This window comes from Botrytis porri, assembly GCF_014898465.1.
Source record: "Botrytis porri strain MUCL 3234 chromosome Unknown BPOR_014, whole genome shotgun sequence".
NCBI lineage: Eukaryota > Fungi > Ascomycota > Leotiomycetes > Helotiales > Sclerotiniaceae > Botrytis > Botrytis porri.
The window spans coordinates 926,905-937,853 of record NW_024066088.1 but is presented as its reverse complement, the minus strand read 5'-3'; the positions used below and the strand labels follow the sequence as shown (position 1 = coordinate 937,853).

At 42.3% G+C, this 10,949-nt stretch overlaps 2 protein-coding genes across 2 annotated transcripts; one reads left to right on the top strand and one right to left on the bottom strand.

The window, feature by feature from the left end:
- Positions 1 to 544: 544 nt before the first annotated feature.
- On the bottom strand, positions 545 to 2,010 carry EAF01_009624 (uncharacterized protein; the record flags this gene model as incomplete). The annotated part of the gene is made up of 2 exons (XM_038917880.1): positions 545 to 592; positions 649 to 2,010. 2 exons carry the CDS (start codon positions 2,008 to 2,010, stop codon positions 545 to 547), a joined length of 1,410 nt encoding a protein of 469 aa, XP_038766689.1.
- A 6,834-nt stretch (positions 2,011 to 8,844) lies between these two features.
- On the top strand, positions 8,845 to 10,794 carry EAF01_009623 (uncharacterized protein; the record flags this gene model as incomplete). Its single annotated transcript, XM_038917879.1, has 2 exons — positions 8,845 to 8,969; positions 9,714 to 10,794. 2 exons carry the CDS (start codon positions 8,845 to 8,847, stop codon positions 10,792 to 10,794), a joined length of 1,206 nt encoding a protein of 401 aa, XP_038766688.1.
- Between the last annotated feature and the right edge of the window lie 155 nt (positions 10,795 to 10,949).

The following is a 10,949-nucleotide window of genomic DNA, read 5'->3' as shown; positions in this document are numbered from 1 at the left end:
ATTGATAAAAGGGCCGTAGGGATAAAGGGGCACTCTGTACCAGGAGCACGTCTCCTTCAAAATGTGTAACGGATACATAGAAGAGTTAACCAAGGTGATTGCTTTAAGGAAAGAGGGCTTTCCCATTCGTCATATGAACATTCATCTGCTGAGAACACAACTTTTTTTTCTACCAACAACCCCAACCCCCTCAAGAAGTCCATCCATGCTTACAACAACCATCTGGAACATGGTATTCCAACGGCCAGATATCTTCCACTTCAATAATGTAAAAACATTAGCGACATTTATTACAAAGGAAAAGTTACCACACGAAGTACATTCAGAGATCGGATGAAGGGGGTATCTTATTGACAAATTTGTTTGAATGTTGCAAGTCGAACGTGAGTTCGAACATCCGGGACTTAGAATGACTTGAGGGCGTGTAAAGAAAAAAAAGTGACTACAACGATCATAAGCCGCAATCGTGGATATGCGCGCGGAAAGAAAACAACAATATGTGCACCGGAAATTTTGTGAAGGGAAAATCGAGAAACTCTAGCGCCTATGATGAGAAGACGTATGTAGCGGTTCCGCCCGAGAGAATAGAGACCTGGAGAATTTGTTAGTTTATGACTCCACACCTTATAAATCGATCAATGAACTTACGGTGCAACCGGTTGAGGACTCAACACCATTGTTGTAGTATGTTCCAGATGAGTACGAGCATTTTCCGGAGACATCACCTTCGATGGTGATTGTGAAGTTCAAGGTGCCGTATGTGTTGGTTGGGGTGTTGGGGATGATTGACAACCAAGTGGTACCAGAGGCATCTCTTCCAACACCAGCATTGACAGGAGCCCAGTTACCGAGGTTTCCACCTGAAGTTCCCCAAACACAAGCTTCAGAGGTAGAAGCTCCTTGCGGGTTGATGTAGTATTGTGCGGAAGTTGGAAGTCCTTCCCATGAGTAGTAGTTACTGGCATCTGGGCAAGTCAATTCATAGGTTTGGCCAGGGGAGGTTGCCAATGGAACGGTCTCAGCCTCGAGACCAGGGTAATCAGTACGGCAAACAGCTACAATGCTGTCGAGCTTGTTCTCAACCTTGACGGATCCAGATCCAGCAGTGCAAAGTTGCTTAGTGGTAGTTCGGGACAACTCGAGCATGCCGTTAGAGTTGCAGTAAAGACCACCGATAGATTCTCCAGTGCTTCCTTGTGCGGAAGGCCATTGAGATTTCTGGTATCCCGCTGGGCAGGCATACGAGCAGAAAGCGCCCTTAACACATCCACCGCTGGTAAGTGTGTTAATAGTAACGATCGAGGAAGCAGAGGTGGTGTAACCAGGGGTGCTTTGGATACCGATCCATCCATCTAACCCAAGGTAATCGACAGCAACTGGGCCATACTTGGATGGGAAAGTGGAACAAGGGATTGTGCCACTTGGGAAGTCTTCCCAGTCGCCGGAGCTGCTGGAAGAAGTGGAGCTACTAGCCGAGGAGGAGACAGCAGCAGCACTGGTAGATGACACAGAGGCGACAGAGCTTGATTTCGAAGTAGATGATGCAGCGCTTGATATCGAAGTGGATGATGCAGCGCTTGATACCGGGGTGTATGCAGCCTTGGTGGAAGAGGAAGATGAGGAAACCTCAATGAACTCCGCGGCAGCCTTGACGATCGAACTGGTGGAAACAGCTGCTGGAGTAGTTGAAGCGGCAGCTGATGTGGACGCGACAGATGGGGATCCAGTGTACCAATTAGTAGCAGAAGGGGCATCTTCGACAGCATCTCCAACCAAAACGTATTTCCCAGAGTTCAATCCATTTTGAACTTCGGCCAAAGAAATATCCTTTCCATTGAGCATGTAGACAGTCTCGACTGGACCTGGCATAACTTCTGTCACAGAGACAACAGGATTATCGCGTGCGACCTTGTTTGCTCTAGCTGGGTGACGGTGTTGATGGTTGTGGGGTTGCGCAATTGCAACACCGGCAACGCTGAGAAGCGCAACAGAAACTGGGGTGAACTTCATTGTGAAGAAGTGAACTCTTGCGATATGGATAGACGAAAGGTTTCTTGACTCGGAATTTCAAAGGCTCTTGAGATATCGACTGGACTGGACGGAGTAAACGAGTGAGGGTTGACTTCAAAGTTGAAGAGAAGATATTAGCATTCCGATCTCAGATGCGACGAACTGACAGTTATGTTCTAAATTGAAAGGCGAGGCGAAGATGAATAGCAATAACAACAGCAATAGACGAACGAGTCGACAGGGAAATGAGATTAAAATGGAGAATGGCGGGACGGTGAATAAATAAAAACACGAGAAATCGCAGTGCATACCTTGGCTATGGGTCTTTCCGAGTTAATTTGAAAGATTCACTCTAAATGAAAGGTCTGTTGGTAGGGGATGGAGAATAACTTGTTTAGGGGGAGAGATGGACAAATTAAGTGTTGATGTATTAAAAAAAGCGTCGCTTGGAGAGAGAGAGAGGGAGGGATTGAAAAGGATAATTGAGGTTGAGTATTTGGATTTGATTTATTAATTGAAATTTGCAAGACGAGAGAAGTTTTTTGATTTGAGATGAGATATAAGTCGCTGTTCCAAATGAATGTGGTAGAGAGTTGTTTATGTTTTTGGGTATGATAACAACTCTCAGTTGGGAGGGAATGCTTTGAGGGGAAAAGAGGGTTGATGAGGTCTGAAGGAGTGAGGAGTGAGGAGTGAGGTGTTAAAGGGAGAAGTCTCACGAATAATAAGATGAGAAGATTTCCCAAGGTAATCGCAGAATCGTACGGAGTATAAGAAAACAGAGGAGGACCAGGAGGCGGACGTGGCTAAGGGCACGAAAGCAAGAAGGGGTGAACCAGGGTGCCAGACCACTCAGAGCCAAGCATTGAAATTAGATTCAGGTACAGACCACTTGCACGAACCAATGAAAAGCTCACGAATGGAGGACACTAAGGGAAATATCCTAGCTCGGACCGGCCATCACCCCTGCTCCTCTTGTCACCCTGTCAGCATTAGCGTGGGGTCTAACCATTTGTGGTAATATATAATATTAGAGATGAACTCCAAAACATTGAGATTCATTTTGGATTCCGGGATGTGCAGCATGGGGGGAGATGGAAGATATTGGGTCTGCCCAGGTGATAATTGATCATTTTTGGTTCTTCCGTATTCCGCTTCCTCCCAAATACTTTTTATACTTTTATACTTTGGTTGCCGTCTGTGATAGGGTCATCGATCGCTCTGATCAAGGCCAAATCTTAGGATTCTTTATTTTTGTCCCTATAGATGATGAATTTAGAGGCTTGGCAGGACGGGCAAGAGATATTTATGGGGTTGAAGTAGTGGTCGAGGTGGTCGAGGTGGTCGAGGTGGTCGAGGTGGTTGAGATCCATGGTCTTGTTGTCTGAGTGAAGTCTGGAGTCTGGACAGTGTAGATGGACTCTGATGGAGATTTGAGTGAAGAAGCAGCCAAGATTGATGGGGGGGGTTAAGATAGAAGATTGGTACAATATGTTATTTATTACTATTTATATATACTCGAGTATATCTAGAGCCTAGGTAGATATGTACTGTACAACACCACCATACCATACCACACTACACCACACCACGCCACACCACACCACAAAAAGGCCTTTTAATTAGGAGTCAGGTTAGATAAGGTGTATCAAAAGAATCAATGATATCCTCTCACAATTTTTTTAATTTTTTTTAAAAAAAAGGTCTAATCACTACATATTCGTGGCTACGATAATATAATTTCACTCTTCAAAGCTTTGAATTGAAGCTTGATATTTGGATTCATACAGATAACGAGGTATGATCGTACTAGAAAGTACCTTCGGAAGGTAGGTACTGACTGGCCATGAAGTGTCAATTGTCGTTGTCATTGAATGAGTAAGATCCCTCTATGACTAAAGATAAATCCTTTGGATGAACAACACGATCTGATGTAAAAATTAACATGGTTTATCAGTACATACACCACTTCAAAATACACCAAAATTAATCTTTTATTAATATTTTTATTTAAATCATTAATCATTATTTTTTCTCTGAAAAAGTTTCCCTATAAATAATAAAAATGAAATATTTATAAAATTTAAGCTTTTTATAGATATCTCAATTGTAGCTCAAGAATGTCACACTTTGTATTACAAAAATCTATTTCTCTAAATACCTTTTTTATTATTATAAGATTTTACTATTTTAATTCATTTTTATATTATTTATATAAACAAATATAATATATATAAGAAAAAATTAAATTAAATTAATAAATAAAGAAAGTGTATAGTTACACACAATCATTTTTTATATGTAAAAATAATAGTGTATATACTGATATAATGTACGTACTAATAAACCATGTTATATCTATTATTTATTATTGTCTACATTATTATCCACCAAGTATCATCTATCATCCATCCATCTATTATCTATCATCTATTAGTCAGACCTTACCATTGGACATTCAATTCTCCAATTCTTCAAATCATCTCTCCATAAATCAATCAATCCATTTGCCGTTCATCCCATTCACAATGCCCATTTTCATTTTTCCAACTCGCAACTTACCGACTACCACCAATGGGCCCTACCCATTACCATCCCATACTGACTGCAATAACTAAAATCCCATCTTCCAAGAGAATTCCGTGCGCTCACACCGAAACATCTCCACTTCATTGAACCAGAAGGAAGCATTTCTACATCCGGTCTTTTCTTCCAAGCCCCTAATTTCGGCCACGCCACTGGATGTTAGATGAAGAGCACGTAACCAAGTAACCTCCAGCAATACAACACCTCCAACAACTCCACTGATTCTTCCCATTTCTAGAGTAGAGGCCTAGAGACCTAGAAAAGCTTGGAGAAGATGGTCGGAGATCTTTCAATATTCGGTCTCGGGTCATTGTCCAACCCTAGAAGTTAGAACAGAGTCCCGTGCCCCAGTTTCATCTCACCCAAGGCCAATTCCTCAATAGGTACGAAGTATCAGGGACGAACTTCAGGGAGTGCGAGCGAGAATTCGACCAAGTTTTACCGCTGTCGCTGAGCCTGCGAGTGAGTGAGGTACAGAGTAGATTCAGCTTGCTATTCATCTTCATCCCATGCGAGTTTCTATCGTTTCGCCCCAAGGTACGTTTTCTAACACCTGATTTCGGTGGAAGTGGTGGAATCGAGACTGTTCACAAACTCAGGGGTATCGTTTCAACATCCTATCTAAAGTTCTACACGGCCGGGCTGGAGACACCTCATGATTTTGACAAGTCTCCTATCCAAGCGTGATGGGCCAAGATAACAATCACGATAGATAATTTTTCCATGTCGTGATGTATGATCTGGGGATTTTGGAGTTATTGGTTCCAGTCGTGCTTCATGACGAGTCTCAAATTTTAATCTCACAACAGCATGGTAATAGTTTGTTTACATAGTGGGGGTGGCAGCATGATGAATCCATGATAGATCCATGATCATGCTGTTCTTATCATGGACCACATGGTATGGCATGGCAGTGAGGGACTCGGGGTCCAGCAGCGACAGCTTGGGAGTGCGTGGTAGGTAGAATTGTTGAAAGGCTGACGAGGAAAAGGCCCTCAAGAGTTCCGATATTCTTCCTTTTCGTGCCAGCATTAGAATCCAGATGATCCAGCTTCAACTGCCACAGATGTCCTACAGCAGGATTCTGCAGTTACACTTTATTAATCACAAGTACTAGGTAATATGCTCACACGGTAAAATCATACTTGTGGAGAAGCATGACTACCATTCCATTCGATCCTCGTTGTTCCTTGCTTGAAGGTTACTCAGCCATTGAAGCACACGAAGTCAAGATATTTCCACGTTGCCATCACAACTTCCAACTGTTTTCACCCGCCTGGTGATGTGCGACTTTAACTTCCACATTCATCCCACATCCAACGTGGGCCAGCTATACAGACACGAATGCAGTAACTCTAATTATATCTCACCACAAACCCCAAGAAGTTAAGAAGATCCAGACCAGATCAATTCAAAATCAGATCGACAACAACCCAATCTCGTATTCTCAGGTTTCATTTCCTTCATCTCATTCATTCATAATAAATCTCAACCTCTAAGACCGCGCACTACTCTAATAACCACCCACCATCAATCAATCACTGGCTCTGGTTTTAGAAGAAAACCGGCGCAAAACGATATGATAGAGTCGACCTAATAGAGATACGGGCTCAGGGCTGAGCCATCCATCTCCTTTATGCTCTTTCCACCGCCGCTCCTTGGCATATACTTTACCCCTGACTAAATCAAGGTACCGCATTGCGATTCGTTGTTTGCATTACCACCTTTATTTATCCTACATGTTCTGCCTATTCATCCTTGCATTGTCTGTATAAATTTTTATGCCACTACAACAGAGTAGTACAACTTGCGAGGTATCAGCAGGATCATACCTGAAATCAAGCAATAATTACTTATGAAGTCATAGTCGTCGATATGTTTGATGTAAGGAACAGATTCAGCCTCAAGTTAATTAATGAGTCGCTTCCTTGTTTGGGACTTCACAAAAAGAAAGAATTCAAATATTTCAAACATCGGATATGACGGCCTAATGGCTGGAGCTTGTGCATATCCGATCGGCCCGCTCACGTGTTCACTTTCTTTCCTCAACGATGCGGCATTCTTGAGATTCTCTTCCACCTCACGAAAGCTTCATCATAAACTCTTCTCGTCGACAGCTAAGATAAGAAGATGCAAGTGCACTGTTTTTATTCGCTCTGCCACTAGCTGTTGTAATAAGGTCTCTCGTGGGAATACCCCAGCAGTGGAAATACTCCAGCGAATTTACTCTGGGAATACATTACGCTACAATAAGCTTGCTGCTATCAACAGTGGTAAACTCGGTACGCACCTTGCCGAAACCTACTTTATGTCATCATAGATTGTCTTGCTTAGCTTGAGGGAATCTAGTGGTGTTCAAATAGTCATTTAAGCGTCACTGGATTTATACCCATCTTGGTTATATATCACGAATTTCCACCTGAGGTATGTTCGTTCAGCTGCAGGGCTCATACTGCTAGTGAAGTGTGTGACAAAAGCCCGATCTAGATATAGACCCATCATCGCCAATTTTATCCGAAATTGAGTGATTAGTCTTTCACTATCTACATGATACACCAACTGATACTTTACTACCATCCTTAAGTGTAAGAAACGTGCGAGAACGTTTTGTCTTATATATTACACATATTACTCTTGTAAAGGAGCTCCGTTATCTCTTCGATGCAACTTCCAATCTTCCACGAAAGCAAATACTCAATCAAGAGGAACCTTTTCTACCAAAGTCAAAAATAGAAAAGAACTAAAATCCAAAAGACAAGTTTCAGATTTAGATTTAGATTTGAACGAAGCGAAGTATAATGGCTTAGCTAAACCTTGTATTTGACTCTCATGTGTATCATTCCTTTTCGATTTTTCTGTATTCTATTTTGGTTTTTCAATCTTATCAGAACTAGTTCATTTTAATTAGATATTTGCTTCCGTTGATATACTTCTCTGATTAGAGCAGTAAATAATCTTTTCTTACTTTTGCGCTGAATTGAATTCGAAAAGCGTGGTTATTCTACAGTATATTCTCTGTACTATTCTACAAAACTTAATTGTGTTACGTACATGCATAGTACATACTCTATCATTATTACAAGAAAAAGAGGGTACTCTAGTAAGTAGTTGTAGAAAACGTACACCTTTCTTTAATGAGGGAAAGATATCTGCAGATACTAGGTTTTCTAGGGCAGCGCGAGTATCCGATGACAATCCACATTCCAGTCGGTATGTATCGATTTGGTTCAACATTCCCTTCTTGGATACTTGTTTGTTTATGTTATGATATGATATGATGCTCCGTTTGTCTAGTGGTGAATTGATAAACTTTTAATATACAGACGGGTACATTCCAGAAAACCATGGTTTGGGGGAATGTTTGTTGTGGCGGTTTTTTGGTTTGATAAGGCTGCAGGAATATTGAATCATAAACTTAAATATGTTTGGGTCAACTTATACAGCGAACCAGGGTTCGGGTTCTCGGATTGTGGAGGTGGCGGTGGCGGTGGCGGTTTTTGGTTTTTGGTTTGGTAAGATGAGATGGGGATGTGGTGGAGGTTTGTTGTGGATGTTGTGTAGATTTGGTGTTGTTGTTGTTGTTGTTGTTGTTTGTATGTTTATATGTAATGAAGGGCGGAGGTTTGGTTTTGTAGATGTCAAGGTTTGATGGGGGGTGTGGTGGTGGATGGGCTGGAGTTTTGAGTTTGTGTATGGTTTGTGTTGAGTTGGGTTGTGCTGGGGTTTGTATATCTTTTCTATCTATATGCATTTATGAATCACAAGGAAGACAGCGAAATGGATAGCAATAGACAGAAAGATCACGGGGTAAGAGGATTCATTAAGCCATCAATTAATTAAGATAAATCAGCACAGAGTCCATGAACCGGACAATAGATGAGGAATATGAAAAATTCTAGTTTTTGATATATAGCTAGTGCTGTCTATATGGTTTTAGAATCATTATCACATCGTGGAAACTCTTGGAGACTTTCTCTTTTAGTAGTAGAGGGTAGTAAGGTTTTTGCCGTGGGGTTTGTGGATTCTGAGGATTGCTTGCGTGTGGATGGATGGATGGATGGTTATGAAGTGTGGAGTTGTGGGATGTATTAGATGTATAAATTCTTTCTGACTTCTGATTTCTGATTTTGCATGGAATCATTGATTGGGAAGGTTGGCTTTTTCTTCAAATTTTGTGCTTTTTTGCTCTTGAGGTGGTGTTTCCTCGAGGGCGTGGAAGACTCGGGTTATGGAAGAGTAAGAGATGGAATGGGAGTGATTTTTACCGTCTATGACTCCATTGTCAACTGTCTGCTTCGATGTGGAGACATCAGAGGAGGAAAACGAGATTCATTCTGCGGAGGCGAAGAAATAGAGAAATGGGGAAATGTCATGTAAGTGATGAGTTGGTTGGTGGATTGGAGGAGGAGAGGTGTTCGAGAGATTACAAGAACGTGAGAAGATGAGTCGATCGATATGTTTGGGTTTGGATACATATGGTATGTGGAGTCTTGGGAACAGAATATTATGAGGAATAGGATTCACACACGCGGTGTGAATGGGAGTTTGGGATTCGGTAGCTACTTATACTCCTCGTCTGTTTTGATCGCTTCCATAGGTGGAGTAACTGGTGACTTGTTCGTTTCGTTTCGCTGCAGTTGTGTCTGTTTTGTTCACACGGAATAGATTCGTCACTGAATATCATCTCGATTCCTCTAGATTGTGGATAGAGAGAATATTCGGGAATGAGTGTGTCGCCGAGAGAAATCTTTGTGTTTCCCGCTGGTTTCATGTTAGTATGGTGGTCTTGTCTTCTAAGATGGCTGTTTGATTTCTGAGATATTTAATTTGGTCTTTTGGATTGTTTACCTCTCTCTCTCTCTGTTTTTGATGGAAATCGCAGTTGGTAAAACAAAATATCGAGATTTGTAGGATTTGAGATGGGGTTTTTGAAGGGATGATGAAGAGATGATGGATGGAATGGATGGGAATGTATGAATTTCATTGTTTCATTCGTCTTTTATCTCGATGATAATATCTCTCTGACATATTTGTTATAACGAAACTTACTTCACCACTGTCGAATGGCCTTCTCAGCAGTTGACGCGGTGGTCGCATTCTAAAACTTTAGTGCATAGACCAGCTGTGCGTGGTGTCCCTGTTACCAAGAAGGCTTCTACAGGGTTTGGAGAGGATAGGCACGTTAGGCCGCTTGTCCTCAGGCCAGCTGTATCTGGTGTCCGGGTTGTCGTGGAGATTTCTCCACAGGTTTCACGGAAAAATCGTACGAAATCACTCGTTCATAGGCCTGCTAGACTTCAAATTCCCAGACGGCAAGATATTGCAGAAGAGGCGCGAATCGCGCAACTACAACCAACACTTCCGCATCGAACTCGAGTAACTGACAAGTCTCGCGATTCAAGACGGGGATACAAAGATGCTGTGAGGAAGTGGACAGAACGCAAGAGAGAACGCGAAGAGAAGGGGAGACAGAATGAGAGACAGAAACTCAGTGAAAACCGAGAAAGTGATCGATTGGAAAGTCCACAGGGCCAAATCGATCCTGCGATCATCAAACAAGAAATTAAGGACACACATGCAAATCTTCATCGCGCGGTTGGCAAGGATGAACATGAAACGCTTCGAGCATGTAATCCGCCTAGTGATGAAAGCCACAGGATCATGCCGATTTCAGAAACCAAAATGTCGACTGATACACTGATCTCAGCTCTTGTTGCCGAAATCATGAAAGAAAGGCAACATGTAGATGAGGTGAAGAATTTTGTTATCAAAAAGCATACTCTTGAAGAATGGCAGAATTGGGGTAAAATCCTAGTGGAGCGAATGGATAAGCAGAAAAAGAACTGGGAAGAATATAGGGAGATACGAAAGAAAGAAGGGTCGAGGGATTATGGACGCCAAAACTTCGATAAATCAACGAGGGGAGAATTGCCATGGGAGTCTCTTTCAATTCAGTCGGTTTACTATTGGGTAGATAAGCTTGACAAGGTTCTTGAAGAAGCAGAGGATCACTTGCCCAAGACTCATTGCGAATGGAAGGAAGTGGAGAAGAAAAGTGCGGAGCAAAGAGCGGCAAAGGGCGAGGAAGCACAGTTTGTGAGGACGAAAGTGCGGGACTACGTTGAGTCTGACTCTGATGATCCGTCGACTATGGGACCGGTAAAGCGCAAGCGATTACCTCTTCGACCGAAAAATTAAGAGCATTCACGCGTGTTGATTCTGGTGATGGGGATGCGTTGTTGGTTGGGCCGAGTACTGAGGAATCTAAGGATGCTGATGAAGAGTGCAAACACCGTTTATAGATGGAGGCTTACCAAGGCTTGGGAGAGAAAAAATTCGAGGTCTGCTGGGAG